General features: G+C 61.2%; 1 protein-coding gene across 1 annotated transcript in view; it reads left to right on the forward strand.

The window, feature by feature from the left end:
* ATP2A1 (ATPase sarcoplasmic/endoplasmic reticulum Ca2+ transporting 1) overlaps positions 1-24,883 on the forward strand; it is a 126,526-nt gene that overhangs the window by 93,114 nt on the left and 8,529 nt on the right. Inside the window, exons 14-20 of the mRNA XM_075914532.2 lie at positions 5,109-5,327; positions 15,350-15,685; positions 15,890-16,110; positions 20,392-20,594; positions 20,671-20,756; positions 24,154-24,287; positions 24,368-24,485. Of these exons, the coding sequence (XP_075770647.1) occupies positions 5,109-5,327; positions 15,350-15,685; positions 15,890-16,110; positions 20,392-20,594; positions 20,671-20,756; positions 24,154-24,287; positions 24,368-24,485 (1,317 nt within the window). The remainder of the gene's footprint in view (positions 1-5,108; positions 5,328-15,349; positions 15,686-15,889; positions 16,111-20,391; positions 20,595-20,670; positions 20,757-24,153; positions 24,288-24,367; positions 24,486-24,883) is intronic.

Raw genomic sequence — 24,883 nt, forward strand, 5'->3', positions numbered from 1 at the left:
GTCCCCCTCTCCGTCCCTCTGTCCCTGCTGCGCCCTATCCCCCTCCACAAGCCTCTGTCCTCGCTGCGCCCTGTCCCCCTCTCTGTCCCTCTGTCCTCGCTGCACCCTGTCCCCCTGTCCATCCCTCTGTCCCCGCTGTGCCCTGTGCCCCTCCACGCGCCTCTGTCCTCACGGCACCCTGTCCCCCTCGCCGTCCCTCTGTCCCCGCTGTGTCCTGTCCCCCCTCCACGTGCCTCTGTCCCCACTGCGCCCTGTCCCGCTCTCCGTCCCTCTGTCCCTGCTGCGCCCTGTCCCCCTCTCCGTCCCTCTGTCCCCGCTGCGCCCTGTCCCCCTCTCTGTCCCTCTGTCTCTGCTGCGCCCTATCCCCCTCCACGCGCCTCTGTCCTTGCTGCACCCTGTCCCCCTCTCCATCCCTCTGTCCCCGCTGCGCCCTGTCCCCCTCTCCGTCCCTCTGTCCCCGTGTGACGGCGCGTTGGGGGTTCCCCGTCTCCTGCACCCCGAAATGGCACAAACAGACTGCACCAGCCAGTGGAATTGAGGGTGGTTTATTGCTCCTCCAGCACAGCGCAGCACAGATGTAATCTGGTTACAGGAACTGGGGCTAAGAGGCCTCAGTGCCCCCCCTTTTAGATAGGGGAGTCCCAGCCCCCTCCCCAGCTCCTTATACCCTGCCTTCCAGCGAGGAACTAACCCAGCCTCCTCCAGCCCTGCCCCCCAAGCCAGGGCAGCATTCCACCTTCCTTTGTTCCTCTCCATGGGGGGTGTCTGGCCACTGGTTCAACCAGTTTGGCCTTACCTCTGCCTAGTGAGGCTTTCCCTGCTGAGTCTTGCTCCAGACAGCAGGGGTCACCACATCCCAGCAAGTACCCCCACTACGTCACAGTTCTCCCCCCTCCGAGAGCGAACTGAGCAGGGTCACTCCGCTCGTGACCTGGGGAAGTTCGGGCCCCTCGCTACGGGACAGCGCGTCGGCGATGATGTTGGCGCTCCCCTTGACGTGGATCACTTCCATGTCGTAGTCCTGCAGGAGCAGGCTCCACCGCAGCAGCTTGGCGTTCGTCCCTTTCATCTGGTGTAGCCAGGTCAGGGGGCAGTGGTCGGTGAACACCGTGAAACGCCGGCCAAACAGGTACGGCTGCAGCTTTTGCAGGGCCCACACCATGGCCAGGCATTCCCTCTCTACGGTCGCGTAGCTCCGCTCCCGGGGCAGCAGCTTCCTGCTCAGGTACACGATGGGGTGACGTTCCCCTTTCTCGTCCGCCTGCATCAGCACCGCCCCCAGCCCAGTGTCCGAGGCGTCCGTAAACACGATAAAGGGCTTGTCGAAGTCTGGGTTTACCAGCACTGGGGCCTTGGCCAGGGCTCCCTTCAGTGCACAGAGAGCCCTCTGGCACTGCTCCGTCCAGACCACCCTGTCTGGCCTCCCCTTCCTGCACAGCTCCGTGATCGGGGCAGCGATGGAGCTGAAGTTGGGCACAAACCTCCGGTAGTACCCCGCCATCCCAATGAAAGCCTGGACCTGCTTCTTGGTCTGGGGCACAGGCCAGTCCCGGATGGCCTCCACTTTGGCCGGCTCTGGCTTCAAGCAGCCACTCCCCACCTTATGGCCCAGGTAGGACACTTCGGCCATTCCAACCTTGCACTTCCCAGCCTTTACGGTCAGCCCAGCCTCCCTCAGCCGATCCAGTACCTGGCTGACCTGGGCCACGTGGTCCTCCCAGGACTGGCTGAAGACGCAGATGTCATCGATGTACGCTACGGCACAGTTCTCCATTCCCCGCAGCAGCTGGTCCACCAGGCGCTGGAAGGTGGCCGGCGCCCCTTTGAGGCCAAAGGGCAGGACCAGGAACTCATAGAGGCCCAGTGGCGTGATGAAAGCCGATTTCAGTCTGGCCTCCTGGTCTAGCGGCACCTGCCAGTAGCCCTTGGTGAGGTCCAGGGTGGTGAGGTAGCGAGCTCCCCCCAGCTTGTCCAGGAGCTCGTCGGGCCTTGGCATTGGGTAGGCGTCGGACACCGTGATGGCGTTGAGCTTCCGGTAGTCCACGCAGAACCGGATCGACCCGTCCTTCTTGGGAACCAGCACCACGGGAGAGGCCCAGGGGCTGGAGGATGGCTGGATCACCCCAAGGGCCAACATGTCCTGGACCTCTCTCTCCAGGTCCTGGGCTGTTTTCCCTGTGACCCTGAATGGGGAGCAGCGCACCGGGGGGTGAGTGCCCGTCTGCACCCGGTGGACAGCCAGGTTGGTGAGACCCGGCTTGTTGGAGAACAGCTGCTGGTGGGAGCGCAGCACCTCCCCGATCTCGGCCTGCTGGGCCGGGGTGAGCTGGTCCGAGAGGGAAATTGACTCCAGCGAAGAGTCCTCTCCGGTCCCAGGGAACAGGCCCACCAGGGGATCCTCCCCCTGCTCCTCCCAGGGCTTACACACGGCCAGCACCAAGTTCTCCCTGTCCCAGTATGGCTTCATCATGTTAACATGATATACCCGCTGGCCGCGCGTCCGGCCCGTCAGCTCCACCACGTAGTTCACCTCGTTCAGCTGCTTAACCACCTTGAAGGGGCCATCCCAGGCGGCTTGCAGCTTGTTCTTCCGCACGGGGATCAGGACCATCACCTCAGGACCGGCTCTCCATGAACTCATCCGCCAGTCTCCCGGCCTCCTGGGGGTTCTCTGGTCTCCGGTCCTTGAGCCACAGCCTCAGTTTGGGTGGGCACGCTTCATAGAGCTGCTCCATCATGACCAGCTTGAGCAGCTCCTCTGCGGTCTGGGCTCCGACTCCAGACACCCACTTGCGGCAGTATTGCGCCAGGCGGGAGGCCAGGTCCACATAGGTTTCCCGTGGCCCTTTCTGTACCCCCCGGAACTTCTTCCTGTACATCTCGGGGGTCAGCCCGAACTTGTGCAGCAGGGCCTCCTTGACTCGGTTGTAATCCCCGGGCTGTAGGTCCTCCAGCTGACTGAGCACTCCGGCCGCCTCCTGGTTCAGTGCGGGGACGAGCTCCTGTAGCCAGTCAGCTGGGGGGACCTGTTGCAGCCCACAAGCCCTCTCAAAGGAGCTGAGGAACCCGTCTATGTCGCCCACGTCCTTCAATTGGGCCACCGTGAGCCTCTCCAAGCACCTGGCATCCCCGGGACCCTGGGGCCCATCCACTCTTGGTGCAGCCGGGGCCCCGCAGGTTCTCCGCTCTGCCATGGCCAGCTCATGCTGTCGCTGCCTCTCTCGATCTTGGCGCTCCTTCTCTCGATCCTGGCGGTCCCTCTCTCGATCTTGGCGTTCCTTCTCTCGGTCCTGTACTTCCAATTCCTTCATCCGCAGCTGGATCTCCAGCCGCCGCAGCTCCGCTGGGCTGGCCCCTGCCCTAGATGGGCTACGGCTTGCAGGCCTCCCGGGAGATGCTGTCTCATCTCTCTGTTGGGTTCCAGCGCTCCTCCCCCTCTCTGAGCCTGACACACTCTCAGGGGGGGTCTGGCTGCTTCCCCTGGGGACAAGATCCTGGCCCTGTGGCTGGTCATTATCTTCCAGCTGGGTAATCAGTTGGGCCTTGGTTGCTTTCCGCACAGGCAAGCCCCTCTCTCTGCACAGCCCCACCAGCTCTGCCTTCAAGAGTTGGGCGTAGGCCATCTGCCCGCTGGTCCCCTTGGTGCAGACTCACCAGTCTAGTGCTGCAGCGCCCCACGATTCCCCGGAACCGCTTCGCTCTGCCTCAAGCATGCCTGGCTCCAGGGCTCTTGCTTCTACGGCGCCTTGTCGCTTGCCGCTGGGAGCTTCATCCACGGGGTGCAGTGCATCCCACTCCTGACACCAGTGTGACGGCGCGTTGGGGGTTCCCCGTCTCCTGCACCCCGAAATGGCACAAACAGACTGCACCAGCCAGTGGAATTGAGGGTGGTTTATTGCTCCTCCAGCACAGCGCAGCACAGATGTAATCTGGTTACAGGAACTGGGGCTAAGAGGCCTCAGTGCCCCCCCTTTTAGATAGGGGAGTCCCAGCCCCCTCCCCAGCTCCTTATACCCTGCCTTCCACTACGTCACACCCCGCTGCGCCCTGTCCCCCTCCACGTCCCTCTGTCCCCGCTGCGCCCTGTCCCCCTCCATGTCCCTCTGTCCCCGCTGCGCCCTGTCCCCCTCTCCGTCCCTGCTGCGCCCTGTCCCCCTCCATGCGCCTCTGTCCCTGCTGTGTCCTGTCCCCCTCCCCTTCCCTCTCTGTCCTCACTGTGCCCTGCTCCCCCCTCCCCTTCCCTCTCTGTCCTCGCCGCGCCCTACTCCTCCCTCCCCTTCCCTGTGTCCCCGCTGTGCCCTGTCCCCCTCTTCTTCCCTCTCTCCCCACTGTGCCCTGTGCCTCTGTGACAACGCGTCGGGGTTCCCCTGACTCCCACATTCCCGTAATGGCATGAACGGACACCACCAACCAGTAGGATCGAGGGAGTTTATTGCTTCTCCAAGGATGCAGCACAGCACAGATGTAATCTAGTTCCAGGGCAGGCCTAGGATGCCTCAGCCCCCCTTGTGATGGGGGAGACTGGGCCCCTAAATCCCAGCTCCTTGCTTAGGCTGCCTCCTCTGTGATTCCAGACAAACTAAAACTCTCTTCCAGCCCTGCCCCCCAGCCAGTGGTTGGACCCCGCCTTCCTCCTTTTGTCTCTCTCCCTGGGAGGCGACTGGTCAGAGAGGTTGTGAGACCCTAGCCTAGTGACTCATCCGCTGTCCTGCTACAAACAGCGGCCAGTGGAGGTCACCCACAGCCCACTGCCTAAGCCCAGCAACTAGCAAGGCACCCCCACTACGCCACACCCTCCCTCCCCCTCCCTCTCTGTCCCCACTGCACTGTGTCCCTCCCTCCCCATCCCTCTGTCTCCTGCCATGGCCAGCACCTGGGAGGGACCTGCATCACTTGCAGCCAGATGTGGGCCTGCAGGACAGACTGGGAGCCCCACGTTGCTGGCAGGCACCCAGCTGGGAACATGTGCATGTCTACCTGCATCGTCCCACTTTACACGGCCTGCTTCCCCTTTCGCTGCTCTTCGTCCATCTCTTGTTTGTGCTGCTGTCTCTGTGTTTGCTCCGCCACTCTCGCTCCATCCGCCTCTCCTGCTCTTGCTCCCACAGGGCGCTCCTGAGGGCGTGATCGACCGCTGCAACTACGTCCGGGTGGGCACCACCCGTGTCCCCCTCACGCCCCTGGTGAAAGACAAGATCATGAGCGTCATCAAGGAGTGGGGAACAGGGCGCGACACACTGCGCTGCTTGGCCCTGGCCACTCGCGACACCCCCCCCAAGAGAGAGGACATGAACCTGGAGGACTCCACCAAGTTTGTCGACTATGAGGTCAGGTTCAGGAGAGTTAGTGGGGGCGGTGGCTGTGGGCTCAGGAGGGATGGTGGGGTCGGGGGCTGAGTGGTCGGGTGGCTCATGGGGGCAGTGGCTGAGGGGCTGGGGATTGGCGGGGGCAGTGGCTGAGGGGTCAGGAGGGATGGTGGGGTCGGGGGCTGAGTGGTCGGGCGGCTCATGGGGGCAGTGGCTGAGGGGCTGGGGATTGGCGGGGGCGGTGGCTGAGGGGTCAGGAGGGATGGTGGGGTCGGGGGCTGAGTGGTCGGGCGGCTCATGGGGGCAGTGGCTGAGGGGCTGGGGATTGGCGGGGGCGGTGGCTGTGGGCTCAGGAGGGATGGTGGGGTCGGGGGCTGAGTGGTCGGGCGACTCATGGGGGCAGTGGCTGAGGGGCTGGGGATTGGCGGGGGCGGTGGCTGAGGGGTCAGGAGGGATGGTGGGGTCGGGGGCTGAGTGGTCGGGCGGCTCATGGGGGCAGTGGCTGAGGGGCTGGGGATTGGCGGGGGCGGTGGCTGTGGGCTCAGGAGGGATGGTGGGGTCGGGGGCTGAGTGGTCGGGCGGCTCATGGGGGCAGTGGCTGAGGGGCTGGGGATTGGCGGGGGCGGTGGCTGTGGGCTCAGGAGGGATGGTGGGGTCGGGGGCTGAGTGGTCGGGCGACTCATGGGGGCAGTGGCTGAGGGGCTGGGGATTGGCGGGGGCGGTGGCTGTGGGCTCAGGAGGGATGGTGGGGTCGGGGGCTGAGTGGTCGGGCGACTCATGGGGGCAGTGGCTGAGGGGCTGGGGATTGGCGGGGGCGGTGGCTGTGGGCTCAGGAGGGATGGTGGGGTCGGGGGCTGAGTGGTCGGGCGACTCATGGGGGCAGTGGCTGAGGGGCTGGGGATTGGCGGGGGCGGTGGCTGTGGGCTCAGGAGGGATGGTGGGGTCGGGGGCTGAGTGGTCGGGCGACTCATGGGGGCAGTGGCTGAGGGGCTGGGGATTGGCGGGGGCGGTGGCTGAGGGGTCAGGAGGGATGGTGGGGTCGGGGGCTGAGTGGTCGGGCGACTCATGGGGGCAGTGGCTGAGGGGCTGGGGATTGGCGGGGGCGGTGGCTGTGGGCTCAGGAGGGATGGTGGGGTCGGGGGCTGAGTGGTCGGGCGACTCATGGGGGCAGTGGCTGAGGGGCTGGGGATTGGCGGGGGCGGTGGCTGTGGGCTCAGGAGGGATGGTGGGGTCGGGGGCTGAGTGGTCGGGCGGCTCATGGGGGCAGTGGCTGAGGGGCTGGGGATTGGCGGGGGTGGCAGCTGAGGGGTCAGGAGTGGGCGGGGGCAGTGGCTGAGGGGCTGGGGATTGGCGCGGCGGCGGCTGAGGGGTCAGGAGGGATGGTGGGGGCAGTGGCTGAGTGGTCGGGCGGCTCATGGGGGCAGTGGCTGAGGGGCTGGGGATTGGCGGGGGCGGCGGCTGAGGGGTTGGGGGTCTTTGGTGGGCGGTGGCTGAGGGGTCAGGAGTGGGCGGGGGCGGCGGCTGAGGGGTCGGGGGTTGGCGGGGGCGGCAGCTGAGGGGTCGGGGGTTGGTGGGGGCGGCGTCTGAGGGGTCAGGAGTGGGCGGGGGCGGCGGCTGAGGGGTCGGGGGTTGGTGGGGGCGGCGGCTGAGGGGTCGGGGGTTGGTGGGGGCGGCGTTTGAGGGGTCAGGAGTGGGCGGGGGCGGCGGCTGAGGGGTCGGGGGTTGGTGGGGGCGGCGGCTGAGGGGTCGGGGGTTGGCGGGGGCGGCGGCTGAGGGGTCGGGGGTTGGCGGGGGCGGCGGCTGAGGGGTCAGGAGTGGGCGGGGGCGGCGGCTGAGGGGTCGGGGGTTGGTGGGGGCGGTGGCTGTGGGGTCAGGAGTGGGCGGGGGCGGCGGCTGAGGAGTCGGGGGTCTTTGGTGGGTGGTGGCTGAGGGGTCGGGGGTTGGTGGGGGCGGCGGCTGAGGGGTCGGAGGTTCATGGGGGGCGGCGGCTGAGGGATCGGGGGTCTTTGGTGGGTGGGGGCTCAGGGGTCGGGGGTTGGCAGGGGCGGCAGCTGAGGGGTCAGGGGTTGGCGGGGGCGGCGGCTGAGGGGTCGGGGGTCTTTGGTGGGTGGTGGCTGAGGGGTCGGGGGTTGGTGGGGGCGGCGGCTGAGGGGTCGGAGGTTCATGGGGGGCGGCGGCTGAGGGATCGGGGGTCTTTGGTGGGTGGTGGCTGAGGGGTCGGGGGTTGGTGGGGGCGGCGGCTGAGGGGTCGGAGGTTCATGGGGGGCGGCGGCTGAGGGGTCGGGGGTCTTTGGTGGGTGGGGGCTCAGGGGTCAGGGGTTGGCGGGGGCGGCGGCTGAGGGGTCAGGAGTGGGCGGGGGCAGCGGCTGAGGGGTCGGGGGTTGGTGGGGGTGACGGCTCAGGGGCCGGGAGTGGGCGGGGGCGGCGGCTGAGGGGTCGGGGGTTGGTGGGGGCGGCGGCTGAGGGGTCGGGAGTGGGCGGGGGTGGTGGCTGAGGGGTCGGGGGTTGGCGGGGGCGGCGGCTGAGGGGTCGGGAGTGGGCGGGGGCGGCGGCTGAGGGGTCGGGGGTTGGTGGGGGCAGCGGCTGAGGGGTCAGGAGTGGGCGGGGGCGGCGGCTGAGGGGTCAGGAGTGGGCGGGGGCGGCGGCTGAGGGGTCGGGGGTCTTTGGTGGGTGGTGGCTGAGGGGTCGGGGGTTGGTGGGGGCGGCAGCTGAGGGGTCGGAGGTTCATGGGGGGCGGCGGCTGAGGGGTCGGGGGTCTTTGGTGGGTGGTGGCTCGGGTCAGGAGTTGGCGGGGGCGGCAGCTGAGGGGTCGGGGGTTGGCGGGGCGGCGGCTGAGGAGTCGGGGATTCATGGGGGCAGCAGCTGAGGGGTTGTGGAGCTCATGGGGGCGGCGGCTGAGGGGTCGGGGGTTGGTAGCGGTGGCTGCTGAGGGGTCGGGGATCTTTGGGGGCAGCGGCTGAGGGGTCGGGAGTCTTTGGGTGGTGGCTGAGGGGTCGGGGGTTGGTGGGGGCGGCGGCTGAGGGGTCGGGGGTTGGCGGGGGCGGCGGCTGAGGGGTCGGGAGTGGGCGGGGGCGGCGGCTGAGGGGTCGGGGGTTGGTGGGGGCAGCGGCTGAGGGGTCAGGAGTGGGCGGGGGCGGCGGCTGAGGGGTCAGGAGTGGGCGGGGGCGGCGGCTGAGGGGTCGGGGGTCTTTGGTGGGTGGTGGCTGAGGGGTCGGGGGTTGGTGGGGGCGGCGGCTGAGGGGTCGGAGGTTCATGGGGGGCGGCGGCTGAGGGGTCGGGGGTCTTTGGTGGGTGGTGGCTGAGGGGTCGGGGGTTGGTGGGGGCGGCGGCTGAGGGGTCGGAGGTTCATGGGGGGCGGCGGCTGAGGGGTCGGGGGTCTTTGGTGGGTGGTGGCTCGGGTCAGGAGTTGGCGGGGGCGGCAGCTGAGGGGTCGGGGGTTGGCGGGGCGGCGGCTGAGGAGTCGGGGATTCATGGGGGCAGCAGCTGAGGGGTTGTGGAGCTCATGGGGGGCGGCGGCTGAGGGGTCGGGGGTTGGTAGCGGTGGCTGCTGAGGGGTCGGGGATCTTTGGGGGCAGCGGCTGAGGGGTCGGGAGTCTTTGGGTGGTGGCTGAGGGGTCGGGGGTTGGTGGGGGCGGTGGCTGAGGGTTTGGGGGTCTTTGGTGGGTGGTGGCTGAGGGGTCAGGAGTTGGTGGGGGCGGGGGCGGCAGCTGAGGGGCCGGGGGCTCGTGGGGGCAGTGGCTGAGGGGTCGGGGGTTGGTAGCGGCAGCTGCTGAGGGGTCGGGGATCTTTGGTGGGCAGCGGCTGAGGGGTTGGGGGCTCGTGGGGGCAGCGGCTGAGGGGTTGGGGGCTCGTGGGGGCAGCGGCTGAGGGGTCGGGGGTTGGCGGGGGCATCGGCTGAGGGGTTGTGGAGCTTGTGGGGGCGGTGGCTGAGGGGTCCGGGGTTGGTGGGGGCTGCGGCTGAGGGGTCAGGAATCTTTGGGGGGCAGCAGCTGAGGGGTCGGGGGTTGGCGGGGGCAGCGGCTGAGGGGTTGTGGAGCTTGTGGGGGCGGTGGCTGAGGGGTCCGGGGTTGGTGGGGGCTGCGGCTGAGGGGTCAGGAATCTTTGGGGGCAGCAGCTGAGGGGTCGGGGGTTGGCGGGGGCAGCGGCTGAGGGGCCAGCGGCTGAGGGGTCGGGGGTTCATGGGGGGTGGCGGCTGAATGGTTGTGGAGCTCGTGGGGGCGGCGGCTGAGGGGTCGGGGTTGGCAGAGGCGATGGCTGAGGGGTCGGGCAGTTGGTGGGGGCAGTGGTTGAGGAGTCCGGGGACTGGTGAGGGCGACGGCTGAGGCGTTGGGGGTTGTTGAGGGGTTGGGAGTTGGTGGGGGCGACGGCTGAGGGGTCAGGGCAGTTGGTGCGGGTGGCAGTTGAGGGGTCTGGGGCCTCATGGGAGCAGCAGCTGAGGTGTCGGGGCAGTTGGTGGGGGCAGTGGTTGAGGAGTCCGGGGACTGGTGAGGGCGACGGCTGAGGGGTCGGGGCAGTTGGTGGGGGCAGTGGTTGAAGAGTCTGGGGACTGGTAGGGGCGGTGGCTGAGGGGTTGGGAGTTGGTGGGGCGACGGCTGAGGGGTCGGGGGCAGTTGGTGGGGCGACGGCTGAGGGGTCGGGGCAGTTGGTGGGGGTGGCAGCTGAGGGGTCGGGGGGCTCATGGAGGTGGCGGCTGAGGGGTCAGAAGTTGGTGAGGCAGTGGTTGAAGAGTCTGGGGACTGGTGGGGGCGGCGGCTGAGGGGTTGGGAGTTGGTGGGGCGACGGCTGAGGGGTCAGGGGCAGTTGGTGAGGGCGGCGGCTGAGGGTTTGGGGGCTGTTGGGGGTGGCGGCTGAGGGGTTGGGGGCAGCATCTGAGGCTATGTCTAGACTACAAGCCTCTTTCGAAAGAGAGCATTGTGACAGCGCATCGGGGATCCCACGATCCTGCACCCCGATAGCAGCAAGAACAGACTCTGCCAGCCAGTAGAACGGAGCGGGGGGGGGCGGTTTATTGCTTCTCCAGGACACAGCCCAGCACATACGTGATGTGACTACAGGAGTCGGGGCCAGGATGCCTCAGACCCCTTGGGATGGGGTGCCTAGGCTCCCAAACTCCCAGCCCTCTGCTTAGGCTGCTCCCTTCATGGTTTCCCCCAGCTGAAGCTGACCCTTCCCCCGAACACTCAGGCTGTGTCTACATTGGCAAAATCTTGCCGCCTGTCTACACTGGCCGCGAGTATTTGTGCAAGAACACGGACGTTCTACTATATGAAATCCGTGCTTCTTGCGCAAATGCTCTGACGCTCCCGCTCAGGGATAAGTCCTCTTGCGCAAGAGACCAGTGTAGATAGGTAACATCAATTTCTTGCACAAGAAAGCCTGATGGCTAAAATGAGCGTCTACACTGGCACGGATGCTTTTGCACAAAGGCACATACCAGTATAGACGCTCTCTTACTCAAACACTCTGATGCAAAAACTCTTGCATTTAGAGTATTTGCGCTAAATCTTGCCAGTCTAGATGTAGCCTCGCTTCCTTTGTTCAGTCCCTGCCCTCAACAGGTAGGACCAGTTGGGTCTTTGTGACCTCAGGTGGCCCCCTCTTCCTGGGCAGTGCTTACGGACACAGGCCAGTAGGGGTCACCCACAGCCCACACACAACAACCAGTGAATGCCTGTCCACTACGGCCCATCTCCCCCCTGCGAGAGCGAACTGAGCGGGGGGAAGTTCGGGTCCCCCCCATGGGACAGCGCATCTGCGATGATGATGGCGTTCCCCTTGACGTGGGTCACTTCCATGTCGTCATCCTGCAGGAGCAGGCTCCACCTCAGCAGCTTGGCCTTCGTCCCTTTCATCTGGTGCAGCCAGGTCAAGGGGCAGTGGTCGGTTACACCATGAAATGCCGGCCAGACAGGTACGGCTGCAGCTTTTGAAGGGCCAGATATTCCTTCTCTATGGCCATGTAGCTCCGCTCCCAGGGCAGCAGCTTCCTGGTCTGGTACATGATGGGGTGTCGCTCCCCCTTCTCGTCCACCTGCATCAGCACCGCCCCCAGCCCAGTATCCGAGGCATTGGTAAACAAAATAAAGGGCTTGTCAAAGTCTGGATTGACCAGCACTGGGACCTTGACCAGGGCCTCCTTCAGTGCACAGAGAGCCCCCTGGAACTGCTCCGTCCAGACCACCCTGTCTGGAGCTGAAGTTGGGCACAAACCTCCCGGATGGCCTCCACCTTGGCCGGTTCTGGCTTTAAGCAGCCGCTCCCCACCTTATGGCCCAGGTAGGACACTTCAGCCAACCCAACCTTGCACTTCGCAGCCTTTACAGGCAGGCCAGCCCCCCGCAGCTGGTCCAGCACCTGGCTGACCTGGGCCACGTGGTCCTTCCAGGTCTGGCTGAAGACACAAATATCATCAATGTACACCAGGGCAAAGCTCTCCATCCCCCGCAGCAGCTGGTCCACCAGGCGCTGGAAGGTCATCAGTGCCCCTTTGAGGCCAAAGGACAGGACCAGGAACTCCTAGAGCCCCAGCGGGGTGATGAATGCTGATTTCAGCCTGGCCTCTGGGTCCAACAGCACCTGCCAGTAGCCCTTGGTGAGGTCCAGGGTGGTGAGGTAGCGAGCTCCCCCCAGCTTGTCCAGGAGTTCGTCAGGCCTAGGCATGGGGGCGGGCATTGGATATGGTGATGGCGTTGAGCTTCCCATAGTCCACACAGAACTGGATCGACCCATCCTTCTTGGGGACCAGAACTACTGGAGAGGCCCAGGGGCTGGATCCCCCCTAGCGCCAGCATGTCCCGGACCTCTCTCTCCAGGCCCTGGGCCGTCTTCCCCGTGACTCTGAACGGGGAGCAGCACACCAGGGAGTGGGTGCCCATCTGTACCTGGTGGACACCAGCTGCTGGCGGGAGCCCAGCACCTCTAAGACCTCGGCCTGCTGGGCCGGGGTGAGCTGGTCCGAGAGGGAAATTGACTCCAGTGAAGAGTCTGCTCCAGTTCCAGGGAACAGCCCCACCAGGGGATCCTCCTCCTGTTCCGCCCAGGGCCCGCACACGGCCAGCACTAGGTTCTCTCGGCCCCAGTACGGCTTCATGGTGTTAACGTGATTCACCCACTGGCTGCGCGTCCGGCCCATCAGCTCCACCACGTAGTCACCTCGTTCAGCTGCTTGGTGACCTTGAAGGGTCTGTCCCAGCCTGCCTGCAGCTTGTTCTTCTGCACAGGGATTAGGACCATCACCTGGTCCCTGGTAGCATAGGTGCGGGCCCGTGCGTTGTGGTTGTACCAGACCTTCTGCTTCCCCTGGGCCCTGCTCAGGTTCTCTCTGGCCAGGCCCACGAGCTCAGTGAGTCTTTCCCGGAAAGCCAGGACGTATTCCATCACCGACTCACCCTTTTCTCTGAACAGGTCCAGGGGGGTCCCCTCACCTGCCTCCCGTATAATAGCTTGAACGGGGAGAACCCTGGGAACTCCTGGGGCACCTCCTTGTATGCAAACAGCAGGTGGGGTAGGTACTTGTCCCAGTCCTGTGGGTGCTGATGCATAAAGGTCCTTAGCATCTGCTTCAGAGTCCCGTTGAACCTCTCCACTTACCCGCTGGTCTGGGGGTGATATGCTGAGGCCCAGGTGAGCTGGACCCCACACTTCTCCCACAAGCACTGGAGTGGGGTCGACATGAAGTTGGATCCCTGGTCCACGAGGACCTCCTTGGAGAACCGCAGGGACAGCAGTGCATCTGCCACCATGTTTGCCTCGATAGAAGGTAGAAGCACGGCCTTGGGGTAGCGGGTGGCAAAATCCACCACCACCAGGATGTATTTTTTCCCTGTCCGGGTCGCCCTGCTGAAGGGTCCCATAATATCCATCGCCACCTTCAGGAAAGGCTGCTCTATACAGGGTAGGGGCCTCAAAGCAGCTTTCCTCCTATCTTGGGCCTTCCCCACCCTCTGGCAGGGGTCTCAGGACCGGCAATACCGCTGCACAGCGGCAAATATCCTCGGCCAGTAGAAGTTTTGGAGCAGCCGCAGCCGGGTGCGCCAGATCCCCTGGCGTCCCGAGAAGGGGATGTCATGGGCCAGGTACAGCAGCTTGCGGTGATACTTTTGGGGCACCACCAGCTGCCACTGGAGCCCCCACCCCCTCACCTTCCCTGGGGGAAGCCATTCCCGGTACAGGAATCCCCGCTCCCACAGGAACCTCTCCTGGCAATCTCCTCCTAGGGGCTGAGCTGTGCCCACGTCGGCCCAATCCCTCAGGGTCTGCAAGGAGGGATCTGCCTGCACTTCAGACTGTAATTCAGCAGCTGGGCCAGAGACAGGGACTTGTTCCCTGCCACTGCCTGGATCCAGAGTCCCAGCTCGGCTGGGCTCCGTGTCTGCTGGGATGGGGCCTTGAGCCCCCTTCAGGGAGCCCTCCCCTGGGTCAGGGTCACCAGTCTGTCTCTGGCTACGAGTGGTGACAAGGGCCCTTTGGGGTCCATCTGGCCACGCCTCTAGGTCCCACCCCCCCATCAGCACCTCCATGTGTAAGTGCTGGTGCACCCCCACTTCCTTGGGGCCCTTCTTAGCACCCAATTTCCGATGCACCCGGGCTACGGGCATCTTAAACGGGGTCCTGTCTATGCTCCTTCAAGGTCAGCTGAGTGTTGGGCACCGGACGGTCTGGTGCTACTATCTTGGGCTGGACCAGCTTCACCTCCACCCCTGTGTCCCAGAAACCCATCACTTTCCTGCCATCCACCTGCAGGGTCACGAGGCGCTCGCTCCGCAGGGGCCGCCCTGCCCCCAACCGGTTCACGGAGACACCTGCCTCTGGAGTGTCAGGTTTCTGGGAGGGGTTGGCCGGAGCTGCCTTCCTCCTGCTTTGAGTTGAGGTTTGCCTACAGGCCCCTGCCTCTGGGGCGGCCTGCCCTTCTCCCAGCTTCAGCCACTTAACCCTGAAAAGTCTGAAGTTGTGGGACCTGTCCTGGTGCCTGGTGCACTGAGCCTTCTTGTGGCCTCTTTTTCCACAGCGATGGCAAGTTAGGACCTGCGGGCCCCTTCAGGCCGGCTCCACCCGGGCCCTGGCTGTCTCTCTGGGGGGCAGATGGCTGGGCCCTTTCTCTTGGGCTCACCCCGAAGATGATTTCCTCCATTGCTCAGCCAAGAACTGGTCCCTGCCTGATTCCCTTTCTCTCTGGGATGCCCGTTCACACCTGGACCAGCTGTCCGTGGACTCATCCGCCAGCCTTCCGGTTTCCTGGGGGCCCTCTGGCTTCCGGTCTCTGAGCCACAGCCTCAGGTTGGGCGGGCACGTTTCATGAAACTGTTCCAGCATCATCAGCTTAAGCAGGTCCTCTGCGGTCTGGGCTCCGACTCCAGACACCCACTTGCGGCAGGATTGCGCCAGGCGGGAGGCCAGATCCTCATAGGTCTTCCTTGGCTCCTTTTGCACCCCCAGAACTTCTTCCTGTTCGTCTTGGGGGTCAGCCTGAACTTGTGCAGCAGGCCTCTTTGACCTGTTTGTAATAACCCGGCTGTAGATTCTGCAGCTGGTTGAGCACCTGCGGCCTCCTGATCCAGCAAGGGGGGAGCAACAGCTGAGGGGTCAGGGACTGGTGGGGGTGGCGACTGAGGGGTCAGGAGTTGGTGGGGGCGGCAGCTGAAGGGTCGGGGGATGGCAGGGGTGGCAGCTGAGGAGTCTGGGGGCTTGTGGGATGGCGACTGAGAGGTCAGGAGTTGGTGGGAGCGGCGGCTGAGGAGTTGGGGTGTTGGTGGGGGTGGCAGCTGAAGAGTTGGGGACTGGTGGGGGTGGCAGCTGACGGATCTAGGGGCTGGTGGTGGGTGGCGACTGAGGGGCTGGGGGGAGGGCAGCAGCTGGGGGTCAGAGAAGGGTTTGGCTGGTGTAGTGGTTGGTGGGTCGGGAAAGAGATTGTTTGTTGCAGTGGCTGGTGGGGCCTGGCTGGGGGATGGGTCGTAGGTGGGCTTGGGGGCTGGCTGAGGGTTGCAGGCTCTTCAGAGTGCGGCTGGGGGTTGCTATGGGCCCAACATGTTCTATGGTCCCCACAGGTGGACCTGACCTTCGTGGGCTGCGTGGGGATGCTGGACCCACCCCGGAAAGAGGTGATGGGATCTATCCAGCTGTGCCGTGATGCTGGCATCCGTGTCATCATGATCACGGGGGACAACAAGGGCACAGCCATTGCCATCTGCCGCCGCATCGGGATCTTCAGTGAGGACGAGGAGGTGCTGGGCAAGGCCTACACGGGCCGCGAGTTCGACGACCTGCCCCCCGCCGAGCAGCGTGAGGCCTGCAAGCGGGCCTGCTGCTTCGCCCGTGTGGAGCCTACCCACAAGTCCAAGATCGTGGAGTTCCTGCAGTCCTTCGACGAGATCACGGCCATGGTGAGTGGGGGCGAGCGGGGGAAGGGAGAGGGGCCAGAGGCTGAGACTGTGCGCATGGGGGCACCTGGCAGGGGCCACTGTGGGCAGACAGGGCACTGGGCTAGATGGACCTTGAGTCGGACCCAGTGTGGCTGCTCTGATGTTTTTATGGCCTGTGGTGTTTGGGGATCCCGGGCTCTGTGACTCACCCTGCCCCTCCCCCAGACAGGCGATGGGGTGAATGATGCCCCGGCACTGAAGAAGGCTGAGATCGGCATCGCCATGGGCTCGGGAACAGCCGTAGCCAAGACGGCCTCCGAGATGGTCCTGGCTGACGACAACTTCTCCACTATTGTGGCGGCTGTGGAGGAGGGTAGGGCCATATACAACAACATGAAGCAATTCATCCGCTACCTCATTTCCTCCAATGTGGGCGAGGTCGTCTGGTGAGTGCACGGTTCTCGCACACTGCTCCCCTATCCCATCAGCTCCCCTGGCCGCACCAGTGTCACAAGGGAGCGCTGTGATCCGGTTGACCAAGCCGCATCACGCTACCCATTTGGTTCAGCATTCACAGAACAAAAGAGTCTTTCCCAGTATCTTAAACATCCCTTTAACAAGTTGTATTGCACTTGTGACGGCGAGTCGGGGTTCCCCCGATCCTGCACCCCCGTAGCAGCCAGAACAGTCTCCACCAGCCAGTAGTATAGAGGGAGTTTATTGATTGTCCAGAATACAGCCAGCATAGACGTGTTGTGGGGGGGCCAGGACACCCAGCGTATGTCTACACTACCACCCTAGTTCGAACTAGGGTGGTTAATGTAGGCTACCGGAGTTGCAAATGAAGCCCGGGATTTGAATTTCCCGGGCTTCATTTGCATATTGCCGGGCGCCGCCATTTTTAAATGTCCACTAGTTCAGACTCCGTGCCCGCGGCTACACGCGGCACAAACTAGGTAGTTCGGATTAGGCTTCCTATTCCGAACTACCAGTACACCTCGTTCCACGTTCCACGAGGAGTAACGGTAGTTCGGAATAGGAAGCCTAATCCGAACTACCTAGTCCGTGCCGCGTGTAGCCGCGGGCACAGAGTCCGAACTAGCGAACATTTAAAAATGGCGGCGCCCGGCAATATGCAAATGAAGCCCGGGAAATTCAAATCCCGGGCTTCATTTGCAACTCCAGTTGCCTACATTAACCACCCTAGTTCGAACTAGGGTGGTAGTGTAGACATACCCCCAGAGCCCTTAGGGCGGGTGCCTGAGGCCCTGGTCTCCAAGCCCCCTCCCTAGGCGTCTCCATCATTTTTCCAGCCTCAGACCCACTCTTCCTCCCCCCACGTCCTTCCTTTGTTCCCACCTCCCCCCTGCCCCCGCCCCCAGTCAGAACCGGTCAGGGGTGTGTCTAGCCCCCCACTGGGCTGTGCTCACAGACAGGGCCAGTGGGGGACAGCCCAAGCCTAGCGCCCAGCCAGATGCCCCCTACATCGCAGCCTTCAATTCAGGAGCAGTTTTAAAAGCTCTCTCTCTCTCTCTCTATCTCTATATATATATATATATATATATATATATATATATATATATATATATATTTAGTACTAAGCAATTAAAACAGCATTAAAAGACATTAAAGGCATCACAAGCATTCAAAGGCATTAAAAGCAACATTTAAATGGAATAACTAACAAGCTACATCTAATCCTTGACCCAGTTTAGCAGTCTAATTCTTAATCCAGTTTAACACACACACACTCACACTCACCCCTGAGTAATGTCGGTTAATTTGGTTGAGGCGGAAGTCCGACGTGCACATCACCCCAATATGCTGAATCGATGGACTCCAACTTATGGGGCAAAATGGTGTGGTATATACCCCTCGGCAGGGGCCATCCACTGGTTGCACACAGTCCAGGTGGGGTGATGTCCATTAGTGACACCCCCTTCTCCTTACTGGTGTGTCCACGACTAATCCAGAAATGTCCAGTTTTTGCACCACTTGTCTCACCGTGACTGAGAAACAATGGTCTGTCCTTGGTTAGACCCTTCCCTTGTTACTTTTTCTTATCTGGCAATGCTGGGACCGCTGCCTCCGCATGCATAGACAGTTCTTTATCTCTCAGTTCTTTTTCTTGAATTTGTAAACAAGTCCATAATCCTCCAGGGTTTTGCCTGGACCAAACAAGTCCATAGAATCATAGAATAATAGGACTGGAAGGGACCTCGAGAGGTCATCGAGTCCAGCCCCCCGCCCTCAAGGCAGGACCAAGCTCCGTCTACACCATCCCTGACAGATGTCTATCTAACCTGTTCTTAAATATCTCCAGAGAGGGAGATTCCACCACCTCCCTTGGCAATTTATTCCAATATTTGACCACCCTGACAGTTAGGAATTTTTTCCTAATGTCCAATCTAAACCTCCCCTGCTGCACTTTAAGCCAATTACTCCTTGTCCTGTCCTCAGAAACCAAGAGGAACAAATTTTCTCCTTCCTCCCTTCTCCTGTCACAACCCTTTTAGATATTTGAAAACCGCTATCATGTCCCCCCTTAATCTTCTTTTTTCCAAACTAAACAAGCCCAGTTCATGAAGTCTGGCTTCATAGGTCATGTTCTCTAGACCTTTAATCATTCTTGTCGCTCTTCTCTGGACCCTTTCCAATTTCTCCACATCTTTCTTGAAATGTGGCGCCCAGAACTGGACACAGTACTCCAACTGAGGCCTAACTAGTGCAGAGTAGAGCGGCAGAATGACTTCACGAGTTTTGCTTACAACACACCTGTTGATACAACCTAGAATCATATTTGCTTTTTTTGCAACAGCATCACACTGTTGACTCATATTCAACTTGTGGTCCACTATGACCCCTAGATCCCTTTCTGCCATGCTCCATAATAGTCTCTTCAGCTCCCTTGCTATGGATTCACTCATACGGACCATTCAACTACCCATGATTTGTGACACTGGCCTCAGTCCTCCATCCCCCCAGGCTGTGCTGGCCTCAGTCCTCCATCCTCTCTGGTCATGCCGGCCTCAGTTCTCTATCCTCCTCCCCAGCCACGCCAGCCTTGCTGGTCCATTCTTCTCCCCGGCCCTGCTGGCCTCGGTCCTCCAGCCCTCCCAGCCCCGTCGGCCTTGGTTCTCCATCTCCCCAGCCGCGCCAGCCTCGGTCCTCCATCCTCCCCGGCCACACTGGCCTCAGTCCTACATCCCCCCCAGCCGCGCCGGCCTCGGTCCTCCATCCTCCCTGGCCACACTGGCCTCAGTCCTACATCCCCCCCAACCGCACCGGCCTTGGTCCTCCATCCTCTCTGGTCGTGCCAGCCTCAGTTCTCCATCCTCCTCCCCGGCCACACCAGCCTTGGTCCTCCATCTCCCCAGCTGCGCTGGCCTTGTGTAACGAAACAAGTATTTTCTGTAGTTTGTGTTGAGTCCCATGTGGGCCTCAGTTTCCCCTGTATTGTGCATGCTTGGGGATAACTTCACTTTCGGCAGAGTAGAATGTGCCTCACCTCACTGAGGGTATGTCTACACTACCACCCAAGTTCGAAGTAGGGTGGTTAATGTAGTCTATCGAAGTTGCAAATGAAGCCCGGGGTTTAAATATCCTGGGCTTCATTTGCATCTTGCCGGGCGCCACCATTTTTAAATCCCTGGTAGTTCGGACTCCGTGCCCGCAGCTACACGCGGCACGGAGTAGGTAGTTCGAATTAGGCTTTCTAATTCGAACTACCGTTACACCTCGTTCCACGAGGCGTACAGATAGTTCGGAATAGGAAGCCTAGTCCGAACTATTTAGTTCATGCTGCGTGTAGCCGCGGGCACGGAGTCCGCACTAGCGGACATTTAAAAATGGCGGCGCCCGGCAACATGCAAATGAAGCCTGGGAAAATCAAATCCCGGTCTTCATTTGCAAGTTCGTCTGACGACATTAACCACCCTAGTTCGAACTAGGGTGGTAGTGTAGACATACCCTCAGTGAGAAGTTGTAGGGTAATAGTGTCCCTCCCTGTGCTGGAGGCTCAGCAGAGACCCAGCGGCTTGCTGGGCTGGGGGCTGAGATGGGGACGGGTGGTTGAGGGTTGGCGCTTTCCCCTGGAGCCTGTCACACAGGTCAGATGGAGAGACAGACAGACAGGCTAATGTGAGGGGTTTCCCCCCCAGCCCGGCAGGGCTCTGGGCAGAATTGAATGTTTGGGGCTGTAATCTACACCCCTTGGCCTAGCCGAAGGGCTCCCTGTGCCAGCTGTCCAACACACTGAACTGCTTGCCGGCTCTGGGCATGTTCCTGCGGTGCTAGGCACAGGGCACCGTCCCGGCAGCCCAGATGCCCCTGTGCCAGGGTCCGGGGGGGGCAGCCTGGGCGCGTCTCTGCCAGGGTCCAGTGGGGGCAGCCTGGGTGTGTCTCTGCTGGGGCCCTGCCGGGGCAGCCCCGTGCATCTCTGCTGGGGTCCGGGCAGGGCAGCCTGGTGCATCTCTGCCGGGGTCCGGGGGCGTCTCTGCCGGGGTCTGGCTCAGTGGGACTTGTCCGGCAGAGCACAAGGGAAGCAGGAAGCTCTAGCTCAGAGCTTCAGTCCAAGGAAGCGGTGAAGCCAGGAAGGGGAAGACCCCAGGGGCCTCCTAGAGACGCCACAGAGCTGGGGGCTCAGCCCTCTTCTGGGAATCCCTGGCTCTGCCGAACGCACCAGCCTTCCCCCGTCTGGGTTTCTGACTCACCCTCTCTCCCTACAGCATCTTCCTCACAGCCGCCTTGGGCCTTCCGGAAGCCCTAATTCCTGTGCAGCTGCTGTGGGTGAACCTGGTGACTGACGGGCTCCCAGCCACTGCCCTGGGCTTCAACCCTCCCGACCTGGACATCATGGACAAGCCCCCCCGCAGCCCCAAGGAGCCCCTCATCAGTGGCTGGCTCTTCTTCCGCTACATGGCCATTGGCGGTAAATCCCCCGTTCTCCCCCAAAGCCCCAGGCCTTCGGCCACGCACTCACGCCTCCCCCTCTGCTCTGCCCACAGGCTACGTCGGCGCTGCCACCGTGGGCGCTGCGGCTTGGTGGTTCCTCTATGCAGAGGATGGTCCCGCTGTCTCCTATCACCAGCTGGTGAGAGCGGGGGGGTGGGGTGTTCAGCTGAGCATTCTCCCCAACAGTCAGGCAGTGCTGCCTCCTGGGCAGTGCAAGGGGGCCCATGCTGCGGGGACTGGGGTGGGGCTCAGCCAGGTGCCCTCCCTTGTGTGTGTGTGTGTGTGTACGCGCGCGCAAAACTGCTCCCCGGTGGGGGGGGGTGTGTGTAACTGCTCCCCGGTGGGGGGGGGGGGGGGTGTGTAACTGCTCCCCGGTGGGGGGGGGGTGTGTAACTGCTCCCCGGTGGGGGGGGGGTGTGTAACTGCTCCCCGGTGGGGGGGGGGTGTAACTGCTCCCCGGTGTGCTCGTCATTCCACTGACACCAGCCTTACTCTCTGGGGCTCTCCACCATCCTGACTTGCTGGGCCAGATCCTCTGGTCTCTCCCTCAGACAAGGCCCAGAGCTGGGAGCCCATCCCCTGAAGAGCAAGGCAGACACTGAACTACTGCAGTACGAGGGCTGGCACCCAGGGTACCAACCCCCCAGATAAATCCATCTTTCTCTGTGTCAGTCTGGCACAGTGAAAGCTCATTCAGGCAACCGCCTTTACCAGTGAAAGTGGCCCACACACTGTTCGCTCCCCCCAGGTAACAATTATTTACACTGGCCTGATGGCAAACAAAAGTGTTTGTATTAAGTACAAACAGTAGGAGTGAAGGCGTTGAAAGTGGAAAGAGGCAGAGCAAGGTAAATGACTCAATGAAAATGAAAGCAAATGCACAGCTAGTGCTGACACAGTAAAACGTAATGCAAACGTGGAAGCTGTTCTTACGTCAGGCAAGCCAAAGATGATCTTTTCCTCCGACTTGAGTCTCCAGTTCTCTTTGCATCCTAGTGTGCTAGGCCACTCTCCAGACCAGCCAAAGCCAAAGCCCGAGAACTTCCCCTGGCTTAAATAGTCTTTCCCCACAGGGCGGGATCTTTTGTTCGCCACTCCCCCCTTCCATTGAAAATTACTGGTCAAACTGGAATCCCAGTGTCAGGAGGTAGAGTCACATGTCTTCCTAGGACCAATCACTGCTTGGACTTACAGGACAAACAGGGCTGTTCTCAAGTCCTTTAAGCTTCAGAGGGGTAGCGGAGTTAGTCTGTGACTGGAAAAACGTAGAAAACAACAAATGGTCCTGCAGCACCTTAGAGACTAACAGGGAACATGGTAGATGGGAACATGATATTTCGTGGGCACAGCCCATTTAGCACCTTTACTCTACTTACGTTACATTGGCAACACCTCCATCATATGGACCCACGGGAAAGAGACCCTTGAAGAATTCGACTGGGAGTTCAGCAACTTCTGCCCCACCATCAACCTCAGCCTGGATCAGTCACACAGGAGAGCCACGTCCTTGACATCACAGTACAATTACATGACAGACATATTTCCACCACCTTATACTGGAAATCTACCAACCGCTACGTTTACCTACATGTAAGACACGTTTCTCAATCTATTGTTTACAGCCAAGCCTTAAATTACAACCAGATTTGCTCCAATCCCACAGACAGAGACAAACACCTACAGGGTCTATATAGAGCATCCTTACAACTGAAATACCCAGCCGGAGAAGTGAAAAACAGATCGATAGAGCCAGCAGAGTACCCAGACATGAACTACTTCAAGACAGGCCCGGAAGAGAAAACAACAGAATTCCACTTATCACCTACAGCCCACAACTTCAGCCCTTCCAATGCATTATCTACAACTTATCATGGAACATGACCCCTCACTCTCAGAGGCCTTGGGGGAAGGGTAGTCCTCACCTACAGAGAATCCCTAACCTCTAACAAATTCTTTCCAGTAACCATGCAGCATACCTCCATCATAATCATCTAGGAACCCACCTCTGCAATCAGCCCCGGTGCCAACTCTGCCCACACATCTACACCATCGATTTCATCACTGGATCCAACTACATCAGTCACCAAATCAGAGGCTCATTTAACTGCACATCCTCTAACATGATCTATGCCATCAAATGTCAACAGTGCCCCTCTGCCATGGATATCGGCCAATCTGGACAGTCCCTATGGGAAAGAATTAATGGATACAAATCAGGTATCTGAAAAGGCAACACACAGAAACCTGTTGGAGAACACTTAACCTACCCAGGCACTCATTAATGCAGTGGTCACCAGCCTGCAGATCGGGATCTACCACTAGATCTTGGAGCCTCTGACAAGTGATCTTGTCTGGTTTGGCCAGGAAGCTCTCAAGCACTGGCACTTCAGTTGCCCCTCCACCCACTGTCAGTTGTTCCTGCCCTCTGCCTTGCAGCTGCCCCCCTGGGAGCCTCCTGCTTGCTGTGCAGGGTGTGGGAGGGAGAAGGAGAAAGGGGGGGTGATGTCAGGGTGTCCCTCCTCTCCCCATCACTTCTTTACCCTTTCTCCACACAGATAGAAGGGGATGGAGGAGTTTGACAATGCAAATCGCTGTCATTCTCTCTCACACACACACACACACTGACTGTCCTTCCTTCTCATCTCCTGACCCAACACACATGTGGGGTTGTTGTTACTGCTTGCCCCTGCAGCCCGAGAGAGGCAGAACACATGCTGTCCACACGCGGTCCTTCCCTGCAGACACCACTCCTGCAGCTCCCGTTGATCAGTGATGGGGAACCGTGGCCAGCAGAAGCTGTGGGCTCAGAGCCGGTAGATGAGGGGCAGCACATGGCACCATGGAGCCACTGCTGGTACATGCCAGCTGCTTTCAGGAGTGGTGCAAAGCCAGGGCAGGAGTGAGCCGCCTTAGCTCCACTGCTCCATCACCCGGATGTCATCTCAGTTAAACGGTGCCCAGCCAGAGCCTGCTTCCTGAACCCCTGTCCCAGCCCTGAACCTAGGGCTGCCAGATGGTTTAACCAAAAATACCGAAAGCCCTCCATGCAAAAAAAACCAACAAAAAACCCACTGTTGAGAAAAAAAGTGTGTGGGTGGGTGTGGGGGGGACCAAAGTTATTGAGGGGAAAAAAAAGGACCCTGACAGTTATTAAGCAAAAAAACCAGCATGGCCCCTTTAAGGCCTTTGGGGTTTTTTGCTGGTGGCCATCTTGTTTTCTTACTGTGCAGGAGGAGAGCTCCCCTGCAAACCAGGTAAGTGGAGAAGAAGGGAGATTCACACAAGAATGAGCCGTGCACCAGGCGAGGCTCTGCAGATCCAGCAGAGCACGACACTAACACTGAGGGTGACACGTAGTATTTTGCCCAAAGCGCTTCTGAGATACAAGCCAATTCCATGTAGGATTGGGGGAAGCATCACAGTGTGTGTGTGGGGGGGGGGACGGAGGGGGGCATTCTGTGAGAAGCCGTGTGGGGGAGCAGCTTGGCTGGCACAACTGAGCTGGCTGCATTTGGACTTACCTCTTTCCCTCCCAGTCCCATTTCATGCAGTGCACAGAGCACAATGAGGACTTTGAGGGGCTGGACTGCGAGGTGTTTGAGTCGCCAGTGCCCATGACCATGGCCCTGTCTGTGCTGGTCACCATCGAGATGTGCAACGCCCTCAACAGGCAAGGATCCCTCCCTCCCTCCCTCCCTTCCTACCCCCGGCCCAGCCTCCAGCTCACTCTCTGCTGCTCTCTCCACACAGCCTGTCTGAGAACCAGTCCCTGGTGCGCATGCCCCCCTGGGTGAACATCTGGCTGCTGGGCTCCATCTGCCTTTCCATGTCCCTGCACTTCGTCATCCTCTACGTTGACCCCCTGCCTGTAAGTGCAGCCCTGCCATGTGGTTTGATTTCTTTTTAGATCCAAGGGAATCCAGGACACGCCAGGCCTACTTAACCACTTTCCCATTTAGTGTAAGCGCTAAGCAGGTCACACAGTTGTTTGTGTGACAAGCCTTAGAAACAATTCCTATACAATTGAAAGAATGTAAGGGTTACATTGTAAAGCAATGAGTACAGTGCAAAGCCATGCAAAAGCAATTCATAGAAGATTATTACAATACAATAATTAGCCTAGTTCACTTACACGTCCCCCGTATGCTACCTACAGTGATGGTTCCTTCTCTTCCGATGCCAGGGAACACCACGCCCGGGGTCGCCAGTGCGGAGGGGTCCATTATGTCGAAGCAAATGCCTCACTTAGTTTACGCGGCTAAACAG

The sequence above is a fragment of the Pelodiscus sinensis genome, chromosome 5, assembly GCF_052426305.1.
Source record: "Pelodiscus sinensis isolate ZL-2025 chromosome 5, ASM5242630v1, whole genome shotgun sequence".
In the NCBI taxonomy this organism is placed as follows: domain Eukaryota; kingdom Metazoa; phylum Chordata; order Testudines; family Trionychidae; genus Pelodiscus; species Pelodiscus sinensis.